Consider the following 27261-nt stretch of genomic DNA (forward strand, 5'->3'; position numbering starts at 1 on the left):
TTAACATATTTCAAAATTGTTACTTTATTGCAGCATATGTGGCCCTGGAGCATATACTGCTCTGGTCATGTGACAATCTGCACTAATAATGAGACACTGCACACATTTAATCGAGACCTTTTATTTTTCCATATTTGCAGGAAGTGCACAAAAACAGTAATATGTTTAGAGCTTTATAAATGAAAACCTTCTTTACGCTCAGGTGGGATTTGATGGATTATAAGGGGCCTCGCTGTAATTGTGATCAGGCGCGCTCGGGGCAGCCCTTCAGTGGCGATGAGCTGGTTAATGTTTACTCTGACCCCTGGCCGCCGATGGCCGAGCGCTTTCTCTAAACTAACCCGCTGTTATCTGTCTGCTGAAGGTGGCGCGGGGAAAATGGTAAGATATTATTCTCATTTCGACCGAGATTTGCGAACGCTTTCTTTCGCGGCTGTGCGTGAGTGTGACGTCGGCAGCTGCTCGACCAATCAGCGGCGTCGCGTCTGGAGGACAATGCTAACACGTTCTAGTATTTAGCAGCTAATCAGAGGAATTAAAGCTGGTTTTCTCAGAAAGAGAGGCATGGCGGGTTTATGAGCTCGTTGCGTTTGAGACGTAAGTTGCGTCCCAAATAAACCGCGAAGCGCGAGTCAACAACCTGGACTCGAGCAATTACAATTACACGTTTGAAAAGCCACAAAACTATTATTTTTTAAAGGTTCTTTCTTTCTTGCTGTGTTGGGGTATTTATTATTTTATTTATTTTAATTTTATTTTAAACATTTTCTGTTTTAATTTTTTATGCAAAATGAGTATGATTTCCGGGTACAAATTTGTCCTCAAAAGTAGGTAAACGCACACTTATAACCAGGTCAAACACACACAAACACAATGCCAAAGTATTTCGGATGACCTTGTGTGTAGTTTTGACCGATACAAGATTATAACGCTGTTAAAACCGCAGTGAAATAGATTTTAATCGGTCTGACTGTTTATAACCCTGTTCACCCGACAGATGGCGCAATAGACCCGATAACACCGCTGTGTGTGTGTGTGTGTGTGTGTGTGTGTGTGTGTGTGTGTGAGAGAGAGTGAGTGTGTGTGTGCGTGCGTGTGTGTGTGTGTGTGTGCGCGTGTGTGTGTGTGTGTGTGTGTGCGCGTGTGTGTGCGTGTGTGTGTGTGTGTGTGAGAGAGAGTGAGTGTGTGTGTGTGTGTGTGTGTGTGTGAGAGTGTGAGTGTGTGTGTGCGTGCGTGCGTGTGTGAGAGAGTGTGAGTGTGTGTGTGTGCGCGTGTGTGTGTGTGTGTGTGTGTGTGTGTGTGTGTGTGTGTGTGTGAGCGAGTGTGTGTGTGTGTGTGTGTGTGTGTGTGTTAGTTAGTTAGTTAGTTAGTTAGTAGTATTAGTGTTGTGTAAGTTGTGGCTTTACTTTACTCTGGCATTACATCCCTCTGATCAGCATGTGGTACATTATATTAATATAATTAAACATCTTTTTGGAAAATTAAACAGTTTCTTACAAACTGATGTGATTTGATAAAATACATAATGAAATATAATCGTATATGAGTAACAGAGAAATTACAATTACAATCCAGCTACACACAATTAATGAGATGAATACACTTCTGCTTGAATGTCTCTGTTAATCACTGAGTGTTTGTAATAACTTCTGACTGCGGTACAGTGTGGATTTTGGTCAAACGATGCGGCAGAAATATGTTATTAGTAACATTCTAGAAGAATTTAATGTGGAAGATACACAGTTACAGCTTCTGTGGGGCGTGAAGGAAGAGTAACTAGTAGTGTAACTATATTACTTTTGAAAGGAGTAACTAGTAATGAGTAATATATTACATGTTTGAGTAACGAGCCCAACACTGCATATTACTACCTTAAAAGTATTACTTCTTTAAAAGTACATATTAGTACCTTTTGAAAGTGACAGTTTTGTATGTTTTTTTACAGTTTGTTGGTGTTTTTACGTGTATAATGTTTATATATTCTGTCTTGGTGTACATTTATAACACATTTATATGTAAATTTAGGCGTAAAGTTAATTAATTTTCATTTTATAATCGCTTTATCACTGCTGTCATAATGAAAGCGTTCCCTTTAATCATTTTTGTACCAGTACTAAAACACTATGCATGATTTTACTAACTTAATTAAGCTATAATTATTTTAAATAGTTAAAGAAATAAAGGCTAAAATCAGTTAGTTTTTAAATTTATATTATGAAAATTAAAAAAAATAGTATGTTGAGGTTACGTTGTAATAATTTGATACACAGGTAGTGTGTAAAACGTTTCTATGAATGCATAAACGTCTAAACCGTGGAAGAAGGAAGTTTTGAATGTGTGCAAGAATAGAAAATACAACGTGCGGTTTCACCTGTATTACTGCACACTATTAACAATCTCTCGATCAGAGTGAAAGTTTAAGCTTATTATGTGTTTATTCATTATATAATATGATACTGAAGAGATGATGATGTTTGCCAGACCAGACAGCGATGTGTTTGCGCAGCAGGATGATATATATGTGTCCCTGCAGCACAGCTATATCTGCAGCAATAGCCAACAATACACTGTATGCGTCAAAATTATACATATTTCTTTAATGCCAAAAATCATTAGGATATTAAGATCATGTTCCATGAAGATATTTAGTAAATTTCCTACCGTGAATATATCAAAGCTTCATTTTTGATTAGTAATATGCATCGCTAAGAACTTCATTTGAACAACTTTAAAGGTGATTTTCTCAATATTTAGATTTTTTTGCACCCTCAGATTCCAGATTTTCAAATAGTTGCATCTCAGACAAATATTGTCCAACAAACCATACATCAATGGAAAGATTATTTATTCAGATGATGTATAGATCTCAGTTTAGAAAAATTGACCCTCATGACTGGTTTTGTGGTCCGGGGTCACGCGTGGTATAATGATGTGTTGTGTTGTGTTGAGGCCGCAGACTGGCTGTCCTCCGCCGAGCGAGAGCAGTTTCTGCTGGAGCTGAGGGCCACTGGATGGGTGGAGGTCGAGGACCGCGACGCTCTTTACAAGGAGCTGCACTTCAAAACCTTCAACCAGGTGAGCCACGCCACACACCTAAACTACTACTGCCGCTATCTCCACACACACGATCTCGACTTGACCTGAAGCTGGATCGCTCTCTAGATGTCGCTGTCCTCTGCTCTTCTCTCAGACTCTTGATCTGCAGAGACTCTCTGTGCTGCTGTTCAGCGCCGCTGTGCTCCAAATGGCTTTCACAGACAGAAACGCCTCGAATCCGCTCGCGCTTTATTAGTTGCAGGTGTAAACCCAGCACTTTTCTGCAGCCTCTTTTCTCAAACCCTTGCTTTGACACAAAATAAACTTATGATCATCAAGGCTGCATTTATTTGATCAAAAATACATGTGAAATATTATTAGAATGTAAAGCAGCTGTTTCTCTGTGAATACGTGTTAAACTGTGATTTATTTCTGCGATGCGCAGCTGTATTTCAAAGCGGTCTTCAGCGTCACGTGATCTTCAGCTGATTTGCGGCTCGAGAAACATTTCTGATTATTATCAATGTTGAAAACAGCCCAGTATTTTTGTGGAAACTGTGATGCATTTTATTTTTCAGGATTCACAGATGAACAGAAAGTTAAAAAAACTGCATTTATTTGAAATATAAATATTTTGAAACATTATAAATGTCTTTTCTGGCACTTTTGGTCGATTTAATGAGTCCTTGATGGATAAGAGTATTAATTTCATTAAGAAAATAGGTCACACTGACCCCAGACTTTGAAACACACATCCCAGTGTTTTTAGGCCTCGGCCGCCCTCCTCTCTCTCTCTCTCTCGCGCTCCCTTCCCCCTCAGAGCCCCTCGTGTCAGTCTGTATTACCGTGAGCCACAGCAGAGCTGTTCTTGGCAGCAATTGAAGTTTTGATCAAAATGATTTCTTTCACAAACAATCAGATTGGTTAAAATGTTTCATGTGCCTCAGAAAACCACTAACTATCCCATCAGCCTCTCTGTTTCTCTTACACGCTGTCTTTTGTTCACTTTGTTTGCCTCTCCTTGTAATAGTGACCTCACGTTTTTCCATTTGCACATCTCAGTCGTTCTCTTCCTCTCTTCTGCGTGTGTTTGGTTCTCGGCGTCCTTCATCGTCCCGGACTGGCGCAGATGATGGACGCTGACATGTGACTCGACTGTCTCTGATGAGCATTACTCTGTGATAATCTTTCTTTCATTTCTTTAGACTAGAACTCTTTCTTTGATTTTTATTTAAACTGCTTCAGGGTTTCTGTGGGTCTTAAAAGTCTTAATTCACAAATTAATGCCTAAAAGGTTTTAAAATCAAAGCAGAAAGTCTTGAATTCATGAAGTCATGGCATTAAATGTTGCATGCACTGCGATGTTCTTCCTCCGTATTCTTGTCTCGTTCTCCTTAAATCAAGATACATTTAGTGCAGATGCAAAAAGAACATACAGAGTCTTGTTTTCTGGAAAATTGATCAAACATCTGTCAATGCTAAATTAAAACGTCAATTAAGTTGATTATCCTTTGCCAGATATTTGCTCTTTTAATCATAAACTCACTTAACTTTCATGAGATTCTCATAAAACAAGATTTAATATCTTATGCCGTTTTGTTTCTGCAGTGAATGATCTTTAGGTTTGCTCTGGAAAACAAGACAAAAATCACCTTTTTGCAGCGTGATCAGATGTTATTCGAAAGTTGTTGTTGTTGATGCAGTGGTAAAATTAATTTAAAAAGTAACGAAGATATTTTGGAAGTTGTGTTTTCAAACTTTGAAGCATTAATAATTCAAGACATTTACGTTCAGAGACCATATCGTGTTCCTTTCGATTTATTACTTAAATTTGCTTTTAAAAAAGTGTTAAATGTTCATGAAACGCTGTTAAGGAAAAGAGCCGCTGCGATGATGAACAACTCAAGCGAAACCCTTCAAAGAAATCAAACTCCTGTTTACTGTTGCGTCTCAGACCGCTCGAGTTCTGATCAAAATCAATAGATGCATCAGCTTTTTTAAGAGACGACAAACCCTTTTGACCTTCATGTGATTTTGGTGGCCACAGAAAAATGTGAGTCCTCAAACAAAACCAACCATTAACCATTAAATGATCAAACTCTGCGATTTAAACAGTCAAACTATGATGCATGTCAATGCCGTATTATTACCTTTCTCCAAAGACATTCAGAGAGACGCCTGCACACATGTGTCCCTGCAGCACAAAACCAGTCTTGAGTCGCTGGGGTATATTTGTAGCAATAGCCAACAATACATTGTATGAGTCAAAATTATTGATTTTTCTTTTATGCCAAAAATCATTAGAATATTAAGTAGAGATCATGTTCCATGAAGATATTTTATAAATTTCCTACCATAAATATATCAAAAGTTAAATTTTTGATTAGTAATATGCATTGCTAAGAACTTCATTTGAACAACTTTAAAGGTGATTTTCTCAATATTTAGATTTTTTTGCATCCTCAGATTCCAGATTTTCAAATAGTTGTATCTCAGACAAATATTGTCCAACAAACCATACATCAATGGAAAGATTATTTATTCAGTTTTCAGATGCTGTATAAATCTCAGTTTTGAAAAATTGACCCTTATGACTGGTTTTGTGGTCCTGGGTCACATTTAGGAGAGCATTATATCAAGCTGATTGGCAGCTGTTGGCATCAGGAGGGCCGGGGCCCCTGAGAGGAGCCGTAATCACACTCATTTATGCTCTGAAGCGTCTGATGCGAGACGTTCGTAGCCTCCGTAGCCCGATCTGTGTGTGTTTAGGCCGAATCCTGCAAGGCAGAAAGCACATGTGTTTGGAAGCGCGGAGGGAATGCCACCCCGACGTCCACATGGACTCATCCAGTGCTTTATGACAATCATGCCGTAATAACAGAAAATGCCCCTAAAGTGGCGTGCGGGGAAACGTGCGGCGGTGGTTCTGATTATTGGAGATGAGGGCCTGTAACATGTCAAGACTAATTACCCGCTCCTGACAGAGCGAGGCGTCGCTGCACAATACAGAGCAAACAAAAGACCCCAGAACCTCCGTCCTTGACCTCTCTAGTGCCGATTAGTCTGCCGTATGCGTATTTAATGTTGAGCAACATAAGATTGTGTTTGTGATTCAGCGTTCAGAGCTCGGTTTGAAGCGTGAGCTCGAGTCAGATCGAACTGGACCGGTTCAGTAATCAAAGCTTGTTTAGTTGTCTCATACTGACTTGTGTTTTTTTGCCTGCCAGAAACCAAACGTCAAAAAGGAAATGTTTTGGCGATCGTTAACATGCCCTGCTATTGAATAATTGCCAATAGTCCTAATGAAAGCTGAGCAAAAGCAGACCGTGCGCTTAAATTGCCGATGGAGTCGAGTTGCAGGATTTTGTCAATCACTTTAAATGGATAACAGGACGGTTTGCTTGATAGCCGGTTTGATAAAATAGCCAATTGTGTTACATCATGTGTTCCCCAAATTACTTACAATATACGACACTCGTAATTTCCTCCTCCTCTTTTTTTTTTTTTTTTTTTTTAAACTACTCCTGTTTCATTATCAGAGCGTTTGGCCAAGCCCACAGATTTGTCTGCAAAGGCTTGTGTACAATGGCGGTTCAGTTGACTTAATTAGCTAAGGAAGTATTTAAAGGCTTAATTGAGATTGCATTGGGAAATTGCTCTGAAATAGCCAGTGCGTTTTTTTTTTCGCAGGCGGTTTAGCTCGAGAGAGATCTGACCCGCTAGAATAACCTCTGATTGGAGGACGCAGTAACTCTGTCATCCTCCAATCTCAGCTCAGCTAAACATCTGAGCTCACATACTCACGCTATTTAGATTGAGACTTCCTATGCTGGAGTTTTAGAAACCGAAACAATTGCTGCACAGAACATCTCTATTCGCTTTGCCAAAGCCGCCATCCATTCCTCTGTTCAATATATACAGAATGTCCCATTACTGTGTCTTATTGCATTTAACCATGTATGCCTTAAGTTATTAAAAATATATGCCTTTCACAAATTGGTATTCACAGTTAACAATTCAGTTAACACAGTTCAGTCAATTTTGACCAGAAACGTTTTGTTAATTACTTTATCGGAATGGTACGAAACATGGTAAAGGTTTTGGCTTTTGCTGTGTGAACACACACACACACACACACACACACACAGAGAATCATGGACATGATTTGAAAAGGTTAAATGGTCCTGAAAAAGATAGTCACACACGTGTTGTTCTCTGTCAAAAATGACTACATTAGAATACAAGCGAATTTCCTCAAGGGGAAATGATTGGTACCGCACACACAAAAAAAACCTCACTAAAGCTCATTGTTTTTGAGATATTTCAAGCTGTTTTAGAGTAAAACATGTTTTGGAAAATATTTTGGTAACACTTTACTTAAAGCTTTTTTATGTAACTCATAAAAGTAGTTTTAATGCATGAATTATGCCTTATAATGCATCGTATGATCAGATGAATAAAAATGAATATGAAAACACATGACAAACAAACCTTCAAACATTATAATGCATTTTAACTTTCATTATATTTATTTATGAAAATATATAATGCATTACAATGTACATTATGAATACCTTTAAAGAGTTACCTATATTTTTTCATATAAAATTTGAAGTGTTTTTGTGCATTTTCATAACAATAAACTTAAACATAACAACAATAAACAAACCTAACAACTATAACATCTATATCTTTTTTTTAGAAAAAAGTTTTTTCACTTTAGTAAAAATCTGCCAAGTGTCTTCTTTAAACGAGACCAAACTTAAGGTTGGGCTCACACAAGATTTATGACAATTTAAGTTGTAAATTTCATTTTCAGGTCTATGCTCAAAAATTGGTAACGGGTAATGAATAAATCATCCATACTTCAGTACCATAAAATATACCCATAAAAATACAAAATATTCATTAAAAAAACATTACCAAAATAATACATTCATTTCATTGAAATAAATAAATAAAAAATTCTGTCATTTTTGACCGGCACACGAGCCGCACCAGAGTTCGGCGTTATTTCGCGTTGATCGGCTAATAATCGAGGAGAACCTGTCTAGTGTAAAACTGGTGCTTAAACTGTGTGCTAGATGAGTTGAGTGAGTCCTGTGATCTTCCAGCACCGCATCTGTTTTCTTTTCCTCAGGCGTTCGGCTTCATGTGCCGAGTGGCTCTGCAAGCAGAGAAGATGAACCATCATCCGGAGTGGTTCAATGTTTATAACAAGGTAATAACTTCAAACCCAGCCACGTATTTCTCACCGTTGAGCAGCAGTTTATAATGTTTTTCCAAATGTTTAACATGAATACACTGTGTTTAAAGTACATGAGAGGCCACACACATCAGGCCTTTGAAAGTGTCACGTTTGCACGGCAAACAATCACACCACGTAGTGCACTAGCTCACATTTCATGTCAGGCTGAGTGAGAAAAGTGGAGTGAGTGCTGGGAAATAATCCTGACAATCTGTAGTGGAAATTTTCTTTGTGAAATAAGCAGTAGTGGTTTCGTAAATCAGCTTACTGTGCGGTAGGCCGACGTCTTTATTAAAGTAACTGCAGGACAGGACAAGCTTGGGCTGTTCCCAATACTCACTACTGCAGTCACCCAGCACACGGATAGAGGACATCACTGTGTCATCAGCATAAAAATGAAAACTAGCATTTATAATGATAACGTCAACATGAGTAATAAAAAGTAGAGGCCCCAAAACAGAGCCCTGAGGAACACCCAGAGTGATCTGTAAAGGTGTGGATATAGCGAAAGCTAGCTGTTGATCATGACTGAATTTCTGGCTGTCTTTCAGGTCCAGATAACTTTATCTACACATGACTGTGGAGGACTGTCAAAGAAGGACATTCGACTGGCCAAATTCGTTGATAAGGTGGCACTGTCCCTGTAGAGGCTCTTCCTTCTGGAACATACATTCATTTTCAATATGTCAAATCTTTTGTATTGTATTCCAAAAAAGGGAAATAGTTAATTTGTTAATTCACACATGTTGTGTTTAAAATCATTTTTCTTATTCGGATCTACGTGATTCTGATAAATGCATATTAAACAGATGTTGGAATACTGTTAGTAGATACATGTCATATTCATTAAATATCTGATGCAATTTTAAATCATTTGTTCAGGTGCATTTTTACATATGAAAAAATGTGTATTAAAAACATATATTATTAATAGAATTTATCATACTCAAAACTCTGAAATATAGTAAGGAATGTCTGATAATTGTTATATGCAGTGGGCCGGTAAATTTCCCTCTTCACTTCTGTATCGACGGACACTTGTTCACTATGCTGTTTGCAGCCCTTCAGACTAAACATATGCACTCCCTGCGCTTTAAGATGACCACTTAAGTCCCCTTCACAGGGCACTGTCGGACGGTAGGAAGTAGCTGACCACTCTCTACAGAGGCAGTTACTAAACTTTAATGGGTTGATGTGAAGTGCTCTATGAAGGCAGACACACAAATAGGCTCCCAGTTCATGCTCTTACAAAAGAGTTTGATGTTAGTATATTGCTGAGCTAAAAAAATACAAAAATAAACAACACATGGAGATTTATTTTTTATTTTTATCAGAGCTGTTTTGATCAACACTGCAGAATAACTGGTCACAATGCATTTTGGGATTGATTAATATGTGTGCTTTGTAACCATAACAAGCATCTAGACCTCTGAGTATGTGATATAAAATTTTTGAAAAAGAATATAATATTAAAAAAAATAAAAAATCTGTAATAAATCATTTCATAATGATTTGTGTACCAAACTCCATGCGTTTCATTTGTAATGAGAGCCGATGTTAAAACCCCAGAGTACTCCGAAATGTCAGCAGGAAACTTTTACAGACCCATATTTTTTTTTCATATCCTTTTAGTCAGTTTGTAAGCATGCAGCATTTTGACTGTACCACGTTTACTTGGGCTACACAAGATGACAACACATTTTCATAATTTCTTAGGATGAGAGTGTGTACAGTATGCTTCCGCAGTAAAGATGCCTTCCAGTCATGTAGACGTGGTATGCACCTCAGTGAGCCGACAGATCGCAGGTGAAGGTGTTTACATGCATCCAGAGCTAACCCTAACATGAGTGACAGCAGAAACACCAGGCCTGATTGTTGGTGGGAAGCGTGTGGCTCAGATCAGGCTTGTGAGTCGTGACCGTGGGCCACATTTGAAACTGATAAACTTTTTTTTGTTGTTTTAAGTATTCCAAGTTTATTTCTTATTAGATAGAGACATTTTAGCATTGATAATTAAGTGAATGATTGAATAACAGAATAATTCATAATAAAGTGCAGTTTAACGCAGTTTGCTGTTTTCATTTAAAATTACAGCATTTCATTCTCAATTCAAAGATTACATAATTTTAAACAAGACTACATTTTAAAATGATGAAATGAATACAATTTCTGTAACCATTAAACCAATAATTATCATGCAATATTTATTTTGTTTGCTGTGCAACAATTTTATGAAAGTTCTTTGGCTTTAAAAATGATCATAAAAAGTGTTTTATTTGTGTGCTGTGATCTGAATATCTGGTTTGCATGTGATTGCTTTGCATGAGGAACAGATGCAAATGCAATCTTCTTCAACATCCTCTGTTGAGACCGTAAGAGTCTCTTACAGTCCCCTTTGTTAAATATTCAATTAACAATTAAGCATTATATTTCCCCACTTTAAAGTTGATTTTGTGCACTCATTTTCAGCATTTGGTAAAACATTTGGTATTAATATTTTTATGCGAGGATTGATCCTCTCGATGCAGTGTGAGTATCGCAAGTGATTTCCACACTTACCAGTATTGTACTAATGACTTCTTTTTTTTTCAGTTTCTAACCAGAGAACAACTCCACAAACACAGTCATGACCAGTATATCGCAAAAGATCTTATTAACTTTTAATTTTATTGTTCTGTAGAACTGCTATAGTAGACTCTACAGTGCTTGTTTTCCACTGGTTGATTGCAACGGTTTACTCATCTATGATGATTTCACCTCTGAAAAACTGGAGGTATAAAACGGGTCTGTTAAGCTGCATTAATCGCTGGAGATCATGGGTCACTGAGCTGTTAGTTTCTCCCATATTGCTACCTGTATCAGCTTGTGGATCACTTATAGTGCTCCCATTGGTAGTCGCACTATGCTTCGCTGCTCATCTGCATGTTGCATTACCAATGGCCAATCTAATTAACTCACTCTTTACTGAAAGCTACTGCGCCAACTCTTTCCACAAACCTTGGATGTTGTGGTAAAACAGAGCTAGGCTGAGTTAGCAGTAGAAAACAACATCTTCAGGAACTGTAGTCTGGCATTACCTGCAAGAATGGTATTTCTTGCCTGCTGCTGGAAGTCAAATGTTGTGAGGTTTGTGGACTAGCCAGAGCAGTCAAATACCTTCGAATCAAGATAACAAGGTCTCCTACATCATGTCCTTCCATTTACATACATTTTACTGGGTTATATTTCAACCCCAACCGCATTGGTGTCGACTGTAGGCCTGCGTGATAAACAAACTGTGCCTTCTGTGGTCCAGGTCCTCCAATAACATACTGGCTTCATCCCCAGAGCATCCATATGTTTGCAGGGAGCACCGTACAGGTCACCGAGGGTATGCCATGCCTCAGTCAAAAGAGATTTTAAAGAGTTTAGGATCCACCAATCTACCAGGCAGATTGTACAAATGAAAGAAATGCAACACCACTGTCCAGGCCCCAGTGTACTCAAAGTGAAACTGAATAATGAACATATTTGAACGAACTTGATGTTGAATGAAATCCAACCAAAACAAAGGTGATTTTGACCTTCAGGAAAACTTTGATCGTTAAACAAAACCTAATTTCCATTGGCAGATGGTGACTCAATAGGTGGGTGTAACCTGGTGCTCCATCTATAGGTGTTTTTAAACTTCTGCACTGTCTACTGGCTTTGGAGAAAAGAAAATCTAAGAAACTGGGATTGAATGTCTACTCTTATTTTGCAATACAACCACACCTTAACATCCCCAGACTGATGATTTGGTTGAATGTTTCAACCAAACCCTGAATCGCATGCTGTGCAAATTTCTGACTGGCACCAGTGGTTAACGTTCCTCATGGATGAGCAGATCTGCTCGAGATCCACTTTCTTTCTTGAGTTTAGTTCTAGTTCTCATCTCACCTGAGCAAGCTAATCACGGTCAAGATTCAAGATGGCTAGAAAGCTACATGCAGGTTTGCCTGCACAATCAGGGTTGGAGCTAAACTCTGTAGGACCTTGGACCTCAAGGGCCTGAGTTGCCCACTCCTGCTTTACCTAGTAGTTGCTCCTAACCTCCTTACCTACTGGGGCCTAAGGATGGTACATGCAGTGTGGTCCAATATGTAATCCAAATCAGAGACCATCTGGAAGAAATTACATCACTGGCCCAGGAGCCCAGCACTCTCAGAAAACTTGGTATGAGTGCCAGGGAGGGATTCCTAGTGCCAAGTTCTGAAAACAAGTTGCTTTGTTGGCATAGACTACACAAAGCATTGTGAAAAGACTGGCAGCATCACCTGTAGCAGGGTAAGAAAGAGCAAAACTGCTATATTAACTTGCTGAAAGAAGTCCACCCCAGGGCCGAGCCAACTCTTTGTGCCATTGGTAATGAGTATGAACCAACAGGACAGCACTTCCAAACTAGCTGCACACAACAAGTGCTGGATGTTTCCCATCTGGAGCAACCTAACAGAGACCAGGCAGAGCAGTTGAGCTGTCTCAGAAGAAACCTGGATTTATTAATCGGGTGCTGAGGTAGCCCCATCCCTACAAACGAGCTATCATATCCCTGAACATCTGATAAATGTGATTACAGATGAACTGGACATTATGCGCTCCATAGGTGTCATTAAAACATTCATCAGTGAGTGGTGTAGTTTCATCATGCTAGTCCCCAAAAGAATGGAGAACTTTGATTTTGCATCGACTTGTGGAGTGGAGACTCTTCCAGAAACCATTCTTCCTGCAGACAGATGCCTCTGGAGTCGGATCGAGGGCTGTGCTACTGCAGGAAATAGAAGGGGATTGCATATCGCTGGCATTCCTCAGCCGGATTTCCCTGAGAGACGTGATACTCTAGAAGAAGGGTTTGGCCAGAACATGGGCCCTGGATTCCCTCAATTTCTACCTTCTGGGGAGACCCTTTGTGCTAGAGACAGACCATCGACTACAGTGACTGGAATGCGTGAAAGACTCCAATGCACAAATTACAGTCTCGCTCCCTTCAGCCCTACGAGTTCATTGTGAAATATTATCTTCTTCCTCAAATATTGTTAGAGGGGCCGAAGTGTGATCCCAGCTGTCCTCTGCAGATGGTTGGGGTTGCTCTCTTGTTCCCAAATTCCCCTTTCTTTCAATACCCTTATTTGTTTAATAAAGACATACATGAATTTAAAAACTATTTATTTAACTCGATGTGGCACTGAAGTAGATGTTAGCTGGCACATTGGTGCTGCTTCCATAGCAGACACTGCGGTTAAAAACACACATACAGATAAACTTTTGTGTCTCGGACTGGCCACCTGAGGACCGAACCAACAGACATCACCCATATTGCTCATACATGGCAGCAGATATTTTACCCCTTATACCCTTGCTGGAATAATGATAGAGGAGGATGCCAAGTGTGGTGGGAAGGCGAGGAGCTGTTTGTTTGTTAAGGTGCTTATGCATTTTTTAATTTAAGCAATTCTCAGTTCTGTCAGATAGTAGAGCTGCTAGCTAGTCTGTAACTAGCGGTCAGTGAGATAAGTAATTATTGAAGAGTGCTGGTATTGAAAAATTGCAGTTCCTGGTTTGAGGTTGTTTCCTTTGTTTGTGTTGTTTATTTCTGTAAATAATTGGAGTTTTGTATATTGTATTGCATATTTATTTCCTTATTTTGTCAAACTGTGCTGTCTGCTGGTTTGGGCTGGCAGTGTCCTCCATTCTTTAAGCTGTTTCTTCATGACTCTTCCTTGGTGCCACCTTAGCTTTATTCAGTTTCTCAAGAAGATTCCTTTGGTCAAGCCAGGAGGTGTAACCTTCAGTAACTCCTCCTGGAGAGATGCTAGCATAGCCTTTATTTCCTGTTTTAGCCCATCTGTAATGTTAAAGCCTGCCACAGATCCAGTGGTCATTCCTGTCCTAGTGATCCTGTCATCTCATTCCTCTTCCAGCCAAAAGGTCAAGGCTGGCACGGTCCAGTTAACCTGCTGGTAGATGCTGTAACTAAACCCTCGGGCTGCAAAAGTCATCATTCTCCACTGACAGCCAGGGGTGCGTTTCCCAAACGCAACTATGGTCGCAAGTTCCGTCGTTACCAATAGAGTTCAATGGAACTGACGACCATAGTTATCTAACAATGCTTTTGGGAAACGCACCCCAGTTTGGGCAAGCAGCACAGAAACCTCAAATATGGAGGTGGAGTAATAACTTTTCTGGAGTTTGATGTCAGAACCCTTGACCCTTTACTGCAAGGGGTTCTGCTGAACATAGAAGAAGATATTTTGAAGAATTGACAGTCCCCACTGACTTCCATAGTTTGGAAAAAATACTGTGGAAGTCAGTGGCTACCATCAACTGTTTGGTTACATCCTTCAAAATAACTTCTTTTGTGTTCAGCAGAAGAGAGAAACTCCAGGATTGGAACAACTTGATGGTGAGTAAATGACAGAAATTTCATTATCTTTTTTAAGACAGTTTCCACTCGACTAAATGTATCACCGATGGAGCTGCTGAATTTAGGTTTACAGGTAAAGTTTTTCCATAAATTACATCCAGTTCAGTCCATTACAACAGTATACTCGCGCAGCGCTTTTGTTTTTAATTTAACCGGGAATTGGAAAAGAAAAAATTAAGTCAGCCTTTTAGTGCGTCACCTATCTAGGTTTCTTAATCGAGGAATGTGACAGGCTCCCTGACTGAGGAGGGCAAAATCAGCAATAACAGCTGCTAAAGGTGACCATCTGAATTGAGTTGTTCATTGTCGGCTAGTGTGGCGAAACTAAATCAGTTTGTATTATATTCATTCCTTTGGTAATATTTGTAAATATTGTTTATCACTATACCTGTGTTTTAATCAAGGATCTCCTTCAAGTTTTTTCTGTTTTTTTTTTTTAAATACACAGTTTACCTACCAATGTCCACATCATATGTTAATTACAAAAACAATTTCAATTACAATGTGTAATGAAAAAATAGGGTAACACTTTGTTTTCAGGTGTCCTTGTTATACATGTTACATGTACTTAGTATTAGCACAAAATTATGCATATTTACAAGCAATAACCCTAAACCTAACCCTATAGTAAATACATGTAGATTAGGTAGGCTAGTTAATTAATATTACTCAGTACTTGAATGTATAATTACGCTGTAACAAGGACACCTTAAAATAAAGTGTAACCAAAAAAAGTATTACTCTTTATTATTATTATTATTTTTATTTTTTATTTTTATTTTTAACCTTTATTTAACCAGAAAAGGCTCTCTGAGATTAAAAATCTCTTTCACAGGAGTGACCTGGCCAAAATGGGCAGCAATACAATCAGTTTCATCACAGATTTACACAGTACAAACAAACTAAAAACACTTAAAACAATTGCATTTCACTGAATCATCTTCCATTTGCTGAATAACTGTTTTAAAATGATCCAAAGATAGCATATTTTGTCATTTAAATTTATTTATTTATTATCGTTATTTTTATTACGGCTAATTCGATTACTATTTATGAGTAGTATTGCTCATTACTTACAAACACGCACAAGAACACGGTAGTGTGATTTTTATTTTTATTTTTATATATATATATATTTTTATTTTTATTTTTTTTATCCCCAGTGGAATATATTGTAGAATTCACCCTTGGCCTATTCTAGACATGTAGTATACAGAAGTATATATCTTATATTCACTGTCGATCCAGTCCCAGGACCGAGATTTTCAAAGTTCTCCTTCCCCAAATGTTCTTATTGCACTAAAATTCAACTTTTACAAACACATGTAATTTTGAATTTAGAATGTAATTAAGTCTTAACAATCTTTCTCGATTTAGCCGCCTGGCAGAACAGATGAAGTTAATCATAATAAAAGACGAAGGACCTGGTCGCTAGTTTCTCTTTCATTAGATCTGAATAGTCTGAAGCAGCAGGATGAAACTCTATCAGAGAGAATCAGAGTAAGTAACTCTTTCAGGCACTGCTATCACAAAACCGCTTGGTTAATCATTCCCTCTAGACATGATAATAGTCAGCTTTGTGAGTCTATAAAAGCCTTCATAGCAGGGCTGGTGTGCTGCAGGCAGTTAGAAATGCGAGTGTTTTAAACTGTGTCTTTATGTTTTGAACATTTCTATTTTCTGTTTTTTTGGGCTGATCATAAGCATTGCTTAAATTCGCTCTTTGTGTTTTGTTTTATTTTTGCTGACTTTTCATTGATTTGTGCTAGGTTTATTTCTTTCTTCATTTAGGTTAAAAGTCTTTAGCAACCTATTTTGTATTATATATAGATAATAATTTGATCTAAAAGTGTATTGTTTTTTTCTCACAACACTGGATATATTCGGGTTGTGATTAAACACTGATGTCCTTGTATCTCGTGAATTATGTGATTTAAGTATTCCGCATTGTTTTAACTACATGTCTTTTCAATCAATGTTATGGTTGTTCTGTCTTATCAAGCGTCCCATCTTCCTTTGCCAAACAACCTTTGTGTTTGTTGTGACAGAATTATTACACAATATTACTCACATTACAAAGTGCAATGACTGTACTTTATAACATACACACTCTTTTGATGTTTATGCCGATGGATTATGAGTAAACATACAAATCGTTTAAATTTTAAGTGCGATTTCAGGCAAAATGTTGTCTTTTTATTGTCATAACATATAGTTTGCTACAGCTTTACACTGAACGAACTGACTGAGCAAGAAATAAAGAAAACGAAAAAGAGTTCTTTACAGAATTTTCCAAGTAATAATAGGCTAATGATTTCATAATGTCAAATGAGTGTCATATAGAGAGTATGAAGCTCCAGAGTAAATGTTACATTATTGTTATAGTTATTGTAAAACGTTAAAGAGCTCGAGCAGCTGTTTTTACCTGAGCTGAGCTGAGCTGAACCTTCACAATATTGTCGTAGTGTGACCCGGATTAGCCCGATCCAGTGATGGCTGTTAAATTCGAATTTTAAAAAGTAAATGTAGATGTTGCAACATTTTACGTTGCCCGATAAAACTTTTATAATTCAGGTATTTTTGGTTATTGTTGTAATATTATATATTATAATAGCTGTTCCAAATACTTTAATGTTAAAAATTGGTAATGTTAAAAATCAGTTCGTTTTATGTAGATATAGCGACACCGTTGTTGTTGTTATATGCTTTTATTAAATTTCATTTTAATGCATTTTGAATACTGCGAAAGCAGTACACAAGATAGTAACACTAGATTTAAACATCCTTTAGCTTATTATGAACCCACTACACTTTGAAATGTAAAAATAAGCCTAATTGAGAGCATATGTCTCATTAATGTTCTGCTTTTTCTTAGTTCTGTCCAAAAACATTCTCTAACCCAGCTATAATTGAAGGAGATAGGAAAGCCAAAGGTGCCAAAGTATGGATTTCCTAAGAGACTGATGAAGATTGATTTAGAATGAGTAATTAAACTTGACGTGCATTGTCTTCTTATCATAAGCGATTAGAATATCAGTCTACACAATGTGTCTTGACTTCATATCAGTGATCGATTAATCAGAGAGGATGATGGTCAATATACTAGACCTGGATATGACCAAAAACTTTTTTTTACTTCTTTTAGAATGACAGTATAAAAAATAAACATTTGCAAAAAATCCGGCGGTTTATTTTTTGCGCTTTAGTTGTAGAATTCGTTATGCTAGCCTGTTTAAATCTAATTTAAAAAAAAAAAAAAATGAAAAAACTCCTTTAAATCCAACTGATCTAATCCTAACTAGAAATTACACATGTATAAGAAAATGTAGCGTGATTCACTATAATTTGTTTTTGTCAGAAACAATTCAAAAACCGCTCGAAGTGTTATTTTCAATGTTATTTCTACTCAGGGCTACTGCGCATGAAGAAATAATACTTCTGCTCAAGTGTTTTCAAGAATTATTATAATATGTGTGGCAGAGCTTAACAAGTCAATGCTCGTCAGTTTCTGTACAGACTGAACTAAACTAAAAAGTGCTTCGCTGTATTTTCACCAGATTCTCTTCGAGGTTTTGGCGTCGTCCTCGGTATGTGATGTTCACTTTCCTTCAGACAGTCTCTTGTTTGATTTGGGGAATGGGTTTAACGCGTCCTTGAAAAGGCATGTCAACATTGAGCAGTGAACTCATTCTGTTAGCCTAACGGGGCAAAGCAGAGGAAGTGACCATTAACACGGGCCTCTCTGAGCCGACCTTTTAGGAAATTAAAGGCATTATTATCAGTGAAAAGGGATCAGTGGCATTAAGGAAAACATCAGTTACGACAGACCTTCTCCTACGTATCATCTAAATAGCTACACCTAAATACACCCATGCAGATAAAACAGTCACTTAATATGGCAAACCGTGATAAGGAATAGATTTTAAAGTTTGCCTTTCTCTCTTTCATCCTAAAGGTATATTTGGATATAATTGCGTGCTTTGGAAATCATTTATAATTAAGAAATGTGATGGAGCATTAAAAGAAGCCAATGGAAGGATTTAGTGCATTGTCAAACAGCATATATGGACACGTCGAGTGTAACAGCCTATATGAAAAGAGAAAAGGCAAGAGTTTAATTGATTCGGCATGCATTGAAATTTAGCTCGGCGAATAGATAGCGTTGAAAAGTTTGTTACATATGATCGAAGGATTGTTTAAAGATACAATATTTTTCAATGAAAAGTGTAAATTCAAAGCTAATTTTCGATTATGTAGCTACAATGTCCGTTTTAAAAAAAAATAAATAAAAAAAAGCTGATTTATCCAGTCCTTTCGACAAATTATTTTAGGAATTCTTTCTTTTGAGGTTTATTCAAACATTACCATAGACATAAGCACAGTTTTAATCAACAGGGGTACAACATAAAGTTATAACTTTGTTATTTAGTCTACACATTCATATAATTTTTACAAAACAATTTTTTTTTTTTTTCACTCGAAGTAAGCATGCGGTAAATCTATCGACACAATGAAACAACTACGTGGAAAGAATCCAGGTTGTCGATGAGAAGCCACGAGGACAACAAACCCTCTCCGTGACACTGAATACAAGAGAACGCGACCCACGAACACGACTCATCACGAGGCCTAATTACCACGACATGCTGCGCTAATAATACGCTTGTGTTTTGACAAACCATTGTTCCCACTTGGAGCATCGCATCATATTCAAATTTTGTTCCACGTTTATATTTATGTACAATGTATGAGTTTAACTTGTCTTCAAAACGTTGAAATCCAAATAATGGATTTAAATTGTTGTGCAAGTTTAGGTAAACACAGACAATCCGCATATTCCACTGCAAAATGCCGGTTGCACCAAATCCAGTACGGTTGTCGTTTCTCCAGGGGTCCGTTTACTGGAGTTTAATTCGTCAACTGTTGTACTGGCATGCGTTTAGACTAGAGCCGGGGCTCTGCAAACCGCTATATCCAAAAGATGGATGCTGCTTGGATTTCAGTCTTAAGGAGTTACAAGTGTCCCTGTAGACGCTGTAAGGAGTTCCAGGAGGTCCGTAGGGGCACGTCGACGAGCTCATGGCCGGATTGATCGCGGAGCTCCCGATACCGTTCAGGTTACCGATGTTGTTCAGGCCGGTGGTCGGCATGCCAGGCACGGCGGAGTGTCCCATCCCGGACGCCATGGTCATGGAGGAGATTGAGGTCGGGGCTGAGAACATGGACTGGGACGTGAGGGGACTCATGGAATTGAAGAAGGTGAAGTTCTTTGTGGACAGCGGGGTTGGGGCCAGTCCTTTGTTGGTCCAGTTGTTGTAGGTGTACGCGGGATAGACGTCATCGTACGGCTGCATTAGTCCGCTGAACTGGGGCAGGTAACTATTCTTACACAAATCCATTTGCTGGTTGCGCTCCCTTTTTCTCCATTTCGCCCTCCGATTCTTGAACCAAACCTATGAAAAAGCACGCGTTATTCACTCATGCTATTATAGACCAGAAAGCAGTAGTCATAAACTTATGCAAATCTCTTTTTTTTTTCTCGCTTGCTGTAGAGGTCATTTGCATTAATATTCACAATGAGATGAGAATCTCATGTGAATAGCTAAATTACAATTTACAATATCAGCGAGATATTTTTCATAAGCATTTACCACAAAACCCTGGAGCACAGAAGCAGTCATAAGCAGCACAGCTATATTTGTAGCAATAGCCAACAATACATTGTATGGATCAAAATTATACATTTTTCTTTTATGCCAAAAATCATTAGGATATTAAGATCATGTTCCATGAAGATATTTTGTAAATTTACTACCTAAATATATCAAAACTTCATTTTTGATTAGTAATATGCATTGCTAAGAACTTCATTTGAACAACTTTAAAAGCGATTTTCTCAATATTTTGATTTTTTTGCTCCCTCAGATTCCAGATTTTCTAATAGTTGTATCTCAGACAAATATTGTCCGATCCTAACAAACCATACATCAATGGAAAGCTTATTTATTCAGCTTCCAGGTGATGTATAAATCTGAATTTCAAAAAAGTGACCCTTTGTGGTCCAAGGTCACATATAGGGTTTGAAAACAAATCAAAAAGCGTAAAGCATGTATTTGTCTATTAATTTAACCAACAGTAAAACTTCAGTCATTTAGCGAATGTTTTATTAATGAGGATCAGAATATGTTTTTTGAATGTTGTGGAATTATTTAAAAGATCGGCCTGCAAGGAAATATCTCTGAATATCGCTGAAAAAAGGCAACGGTACTTTTGCTTTCGTGGCCTGTAAGTAGAGTTTTTAATCCTTTAAAAAATAATGAGATGCAATCCTTAGTTTAATTAAAAAACGTTCTGTTTTCAAATTCATAACAGGATGCGCACTGAACGAACAAATCAACAATTCACAAATCGAACACTTTTTAGAACTGACAAAACTTGATTTATTTAGCTTATTAAATAGGTAATTTTAATTTGCAAGTTAATCTGCACATTTGATCTGCATCATCTTGTAAATATTCCACTGAAATGAGTGAGAAAATACTCTCCAGTCTTGGCCTGAAACGCATCTAAAATGTTCGGTAACACTTTATTTTAAGGTGTCCTTGTTACGTGTTACATGTACTTACTATTATAATAACAAATTATGCATAATTACATGCATGATGCAAGTAACCCTAACCATATAGTAAATACATGTAGTTAATTAATATTACTCAGTAGGCTTAAATGTATAATTACACTGTAACAAGGACATCTTCAAATAAAGCGTAACCAAATGTTGTGCTTATGCAAATGTTTCTGACTGCACTGTTTGGGGATTCTCGTACCCGGACTCGGGCCTCCGTGAGGTTGGTCCACACTGCGATCTCCTCTCTGGTGCTCATGTCCGGGTATCGGTTCCTCTGGAAAGTCGCTTCCAGCTCCTGCAGCTGCTGGCTGGTGAAGTGAGTCCTCTGCCGTCTTTGTTTCTTTTTCTTGGACTCATCAGCATTTCCATCGTCACTTCTCTGCTCGACAGACCTCTCCTTTTCTGGGGAGAATAATTTTGAGGTGATATGTGGTGCTCAGTCGCACCTATTTTTGCCAGAGATTTGGAAGGAGTCGGACAAAAGGGAATGACGATTCGTAAACACAGACTGACGTGCTCGTCAATCCATAATTATGCAAACATGTCTTATTAAAATATGCCTCTCAAACGGGACCTATTTGAACACAATGCTCACGGCTGTATTATTTTAAATATCCAAGATAGAAGTTAAAGGCCTATCCAGTGGAAAGAACTTTCGGCCGTGTTTTAAACTCAGGCCTAGTTCATTGTTGTTTACGCATCTCGATACTTTCATATAAAGTTTTGCAGTGTATGTAACAGCGTCCTCCAGCTAATAAACGCGCATTTAATTGTAATATAATTTCTAGAAACCGGTTTGGTAGCGGTAATCGAGTTCTTATAGGGAATGTAGGATCAAAACATAGGCTATATCCAGCAGTTGAAATATTCTCTGTTTAGAAAGCAACAAATGCGTTAATAATACAGGCTAAACGTGAATTTATATTTAAGTTTTGCAATTGCAAAGCAGCAAGCTGGCAACGTGTAACAAGCGCTGCACTGCTTCAGCAAAATAAGCCCGAAAAAAAACCCCCCCAGCTAAACAAATAGGCTAAATAAATTATTTCTATGTACTAAAACAAAAAATTGCAGGCATAGCAGATATGGCAGGAGACAATATTTTAACATGTAAATGCATGCTTTTAGTCAAATAGGCTTGCTTGTATATACTTTCGGCATGTTGATGTTGTATGATTTATTCTATGGATGGGTGTGCAAATATATGTCGTTTACCTGCTGTTTCATTATCTGAAGATTCGCTGCTCGAGTTCTCTAACGTTTCTCTGGTGCTGTTGCTTCTCGGCAGATGAAAAGATGAGGCCATGTCCAAATTTATTCCACCTTTAAAACAATCATGCGTGTTACAAAAGCTCTTCCAGCGTTGCGACGCAAGCGTCGGTATATTTGCTAAGCAATCCACTCCGCTTTTCTAATGAATAAACACGTGGACAGCCAGCGATCTCGCGCAATATAGTCCTCCAAACTACTGCAGATATATTCCTGAAGAGTAAATGTTTGGTGTGAACGAATGGAGGTGCAGCAGCAGCAAACAGCAGGACCCACCCATCCTCTCTTCCCCGCGTCCACTGTCAGTCCCACCCACAAAGCCCAATCATTTCTTACACATACTTTTTCCTTCAGAAACTTTCAGTCGAGCTTCTGGCAATATCGCTGCACCTTGTGTCTGAAACAGTGTTTTTGGACTCAGGCTGCATGCGCCATGAACAGTAAGAGACTATTAGCTACACACACACACACACACACACACACACATTTTTCAAATGCACAAAACCACCTTGTCCACGCTGACAAAGATCAGTTCTACAGCGCGTTCTGCAGTTAGTTTTTTAATAGTTTATAATAAAGTTAAGTTCTTTTTTACATCAACCATATTTTATTCAATGTGCACAATTACTGTTATTCTCGTGCGGTTTAATAACAGTCATTGAAGCACTTAATTGTTAACATTTAAAAAGAGGCTATTTTCCATTGACAATTCCATTTGAATAGGCTACTGGCGACATGTCGGAACCAGCAAACCAAGCGGTGTGTTCAGAGGAGAAGTCTTTTGCATGAGGTTGATGAACACGTTATTATGCTCAGTGACTCTCCAAGACTAATACAGAGACATTTATTCTTGCCTACAAAAATTATTACCACTATTGCCCAAACAATGACGGTAGCTACTATTTGGAAACATAACGTAAAATGTCCAATAATGAGAAATATAATATGGGCTTATTGTGACAGTTTCATTATCAGTCAGAAAACATCTCACTTTCACGTCTGATTGTTCTGTGCGGGATTTCTTCAGGTTAGTGGCGCCTGCTGGTTGGTGAGAATACAAAGCCACCTGACAGCCGCCTCACTGAGAATCATCCGCGGCCCTTACACGAATAATATTAGACTCAGAAAAGCGACATTTCTAGATGTATACGGCACAGATTCAACCACCAGCTTTCTCTAATTATTTCCGCAGTTTCCACACTGCAATTTATATTTTTATTCTATAAACAAAGAAACCGAAGGTTTATGTTTTTACTGTTGTGGCTTTGGAAAAAAAACAAAAAAAATTATGGCCATATGTATAGCAAATCCCCCTTTGGCCTTAGCATCTGACCTATTTTCTATGAATACTTTATTAATGTTATTTTTATCATTATTGTAATTTACGGAGAAAACATTTAGTCAGATCTGTGAGCCCGGTCTCATGAAAATGCGTATAAATAATACACCAAATAAGAACGAAAACTCGTGGTATTGATACGCAAAAATGGACTTTGGCGTTCATATGATACACATGTGTTTGGCGTGCATATAATATGCAGTTTTCGCGTGCATATGATATGAAATTTGTTGGAGTGCATATGATACGCAGTTTTCCCCCACAACCCTAATCCAACCCATCGCGTAGCACACGCCAAAGTCCATTTTTGCATATCAATACCACCAGTTTTTGTTTTTAATTGGCGTACTGTTTATACGCACTTTCATGAGGATAACTGCTGAGATCTGACAGCATAATGCAGGCTTTTTCTTCTTTAGGTATGAACTGACCCATATCTGCGGTAGATTAATTGTATTTTCATCTGTTGCTTTAGTTTTGGTTCATTATCCGCCATACTCTCGTGAATAACTAGCCATTTAAATCTTCCCAATGAATATACCAAAACAGCATCACCGACAAAGACTTTTTGTAATATAACTGAATTATATATTTTCAATCAATCTGTAATAGAAAACTATGCATTTTCTATAATGACAAGTCACGAGAATTATTTAAATGGGAAATGTAATCGATATTTTAAGAAACTGACATTAGCCTATCTTAATTGATATAGGTTAGTCGAATAGTGTAATTCAGTCAAATAAAATCGATTTTGTTTTATGCATTGCCTAAACACCAACGAGCGCACTGATAAAGATAAAGAGTGGAATCATGGTTAATAGGACCATTTGACAGGAGATGATTTAGGATGAGGATGTAATACATTTGCATATTTTAGATATATAAGTTTTCTGACTGAATAGTTGTTCGCGTCTCTTCTGTCTGGACGCGCAGCATCACTTCAAAACATCTGTGACTCCATTTGTCACGAATTACAAACTATAGCCAAATAAAGGTGTTTAAACATCACGATCATTCTCATTGAACGTTAAACTACTCGATGCTTCAGCCGCATATTGCCAGTTCAGATTTTCAGGTTCTGGCCTTCAGGTTAATTCAGATAATGATGCTCGCACACACATTCAGCCACATTTGTATGGGATGATATTAGACTCCGAATGATTAATAGATGCACGCACAATCATCCATGTACTGCATCCATTTTATGCATGTATCTTACTAACCACAAACAAATGCCTTTCAGTTTGAGTCTGCGGTATTCGGAATTAAATTATTGTGCCGCGATTTGTACAAATACAGACATGTTTGCGAATAAAAAATGTTCTGCATTAATATATCATAAATTGCTCATATCACAAAACATTTGACTTACTCCTTCACTAAACAAACAGGATATTATTTGAAAAACAAATAAATACTACTAATAAATGAATAATAATAACAATATAATAATAATAATAATATTTCAAGGAAGCCCGTGCACTGAAAAAAAAAAAAAGAAAATGTAACAAAAAGAAGAGAACTGGTTTTATTCAAGTCAGAAATATTATTTAACATCACTGAATCAACCTAAATACATTTATGTATACCAACAAAACTCATTTTTTGGGTTAAATCATTTTGCAGTGCATAGAAGGCTTTAAAGAAGCCTGTGAATAATTGTTTGATGTGTGGATGTTGTTATCATTTTTTACGACTATGCAGCAGCTGGTCTTAGTAGTGAAAGCTACTTTGTTGTAAATAAATATAAGCTGTTGTCATTATAATTATTAGCCTATTATTATTATTGTTGTTGTTATTATTTAGATATGCATTCCGCATGACAACGCAGTAATACGTATTTATTTATAGCAATATGAAAATACTCCAGATGATTTTTAACAGAGATACAATACGGAAATAGGCCTACTTTTAAGATTTTAGAAAACTCTCGATCTCGAGCACAACCTGACAGTGTCTCAAAATAAAAATTCTACAACATACTGAAATCGCAAGGCTGTTTTATTAGTGATAATCACCTCCTGGCGAATTGCGAATTCGTGTGCTCTCTTTCTCTTCATTTGTACTGCATCGAGAGCGCCTCGGAGCCGCTCAGACTGAAGCGCGTGATAACTGCAGACTGCGGCGCGTGCTTCCACCGCTAATGTCTCAACCTGAGCACTACATGCAAAACGCCTTATATTGTTACATTCAGTGTTTATACTGAGCTTATTCAGGTTTGATCTGCACTGACCACACCAGGATTACCGACCGCCATTTGAAGTGAAACATTTAGATTTATCGATTTATAACTGAACCTGTTATGCACAGCGATAATTTAAAAAATAAATAAATAAAATACATCAACTTCATAGGCTAAACAATATTAGGCCTACAAGTACCGCAATACTTCCAAACAAACATTGTTAAAAAGCGACGAATAGTGACTCACGTGTCAGTTCTCTGAAAGGCTGTTTGCTTCCTTTTCTCGTGTATTAAATCGTCTCCATGCATTTATAGTATATAGTTCCTCAAATGTGTGTTGGTAAGCAATGTTCAAGTTTATGCGGCCGAAGATGCGGCAGCGCAGCCTCTATCAGGTAGATGACGTGACGTCACAGACGCATGACGTCACGCGCCTGATCGAGGATGAGCCTCTGTTCGAGTGGATGGTGAGATGACATTTCAGATCAAGTACACATTACTGTCATATGCGCGCTGATCGGAGTCTTTGCCTGTGGTCACTTATGAGATCTATACCACTATATCATACAATGTTTTTATTTCACACTCTGGTTAGTTTATTTACTCCATTTTTGTTGTTATCCTCCTTTGAAACCAATTATTAAAACAGTTAGCCTACGCATTTTAATCAGATGCTTTTTGTTGCCCGAATTATTTGAAGCCATGAATTTATTGTAGCCTATAGTTATTTTAGCATATCAGATCTTTGAGAATTTGTGTATTATATTTACAATTAAAAAAAAAAGTAGCCTATAGCTACACGGTCTTAAAAGATCACTTAAAACTTGAATAAATAAATGAATGAACGAATACAAACCGGTGAAACAAGAAATGTTAATATATAAAATATTAGAAATATTAAATTGACTTATAGCCTATGAATAATTAAAATAATGAATTAAAAAGTGTTAGAATTCACACTATCGATGCCTCTATTAATAACTGGACATCCATGTTCAGTATATGTATATTCCTATAGTTTTTCTAAACGCACGCACCGATCAAATATATCCTGAATTAAATTTGAGCAAACTTTAATGAGTGAAACAGCTTACAATAACAATTATTATTTTATAGTT

At 37.6% G+C, this 27261-nt stretch overlaps 2 protein-coding genes across 5 annotated transcripts; one reads left to right on the top strand and one right to left on the bottom strand.

The window, feature by feature from the left end:
• The first annotated feature begins 228 nt into the window (after positions 1–228).
• LOC131529431 (pterin-4-alpha-carbinolamine dehydratase 2-like) lies at positions 229–9154 on the top strand. 2 transcript variants are annotated; one of them, XM_058759160.1, is made up of 4 exons: positions 229–381; positions 2950–3075; positions 8177–8257; positions 8836–9154. In XM_058759160.1, the coding sequence occupies exons 1-4, from the start codon at positions 277–279 to the stop codon at positions 8929–8931; spliced, it is 408 nt and encodes a 135-aa protein (XP_058615143.1). In that variant the 5' UTR covers positions 229–276; the 3' UTR covers positions 8932–9154. The 2 variants fall into 2 exon arrangements, with proteins under 2 accessions (XP_058615143.1, XP_058615144.1); XM_058759161.1 differs by lacking the exon at positions 229–381 and adding an exon at positions 415–597.
• Positions 9155–19057: 9903 nt separating this feature from the next.
• pitx1 (paired-like homeodomain 1) lies at positions 19058–26657 on the bottom strand. Of its 3 annotated transcripts, XM_058758399.1 has the most exons (4): positions 26391–26657; positions 22564–22671; positions 21551–21753; positions 19058–20176 (listed from the first exon to the last, which is right to left on the bottom strand). In XM_058758399.1, the coding sequence occupies exons 2-4, from the start codon at positions 22652–22654 to the stop codon at positions 19640–19642; spliced, it is 831 nt and encodes a 276-aa protein (XP_058614382.1). In that variant the 5' UTR covers positions 22655–22671; positions 26391–26657; the 3' UTR covers positions 19058–19639. The 3 variants fall into 3 exon arrangements, with proteins under 3 accessions (XP_058614382.1, XP_058614384.1, XP_058614383.1); XM_058758401.1 differs by lacking the exon at positions 26391–26657 and having other exon boundaries at positions 21551–21748; positions 22564–22850; XM_058758400.1 differs by lacking the exon at positions 26391–26657 and having other exon boundaries at positions 22564–22850.
• Positions 26658–27261: the final 604 nt, after the last annotated feature.

The sequence above is a fragment of the Onychostoma macrolepis genome, chromosome 21, assembly GCF_012432095.1.
Source record: "Onychostoma macrolepis isolate SWU-2019 chromosome 21, ASM1243209v1, whole genome shotgun sequence".
In the NCBI taxonomy this organism is placed as follows: domain Eukaryota; kingdom Metazoa; phylum Chordata; class Actinopteri; order Cypriniformes; family Cyprinidae; genus Onychostoma; species Onychostoma macrolepis.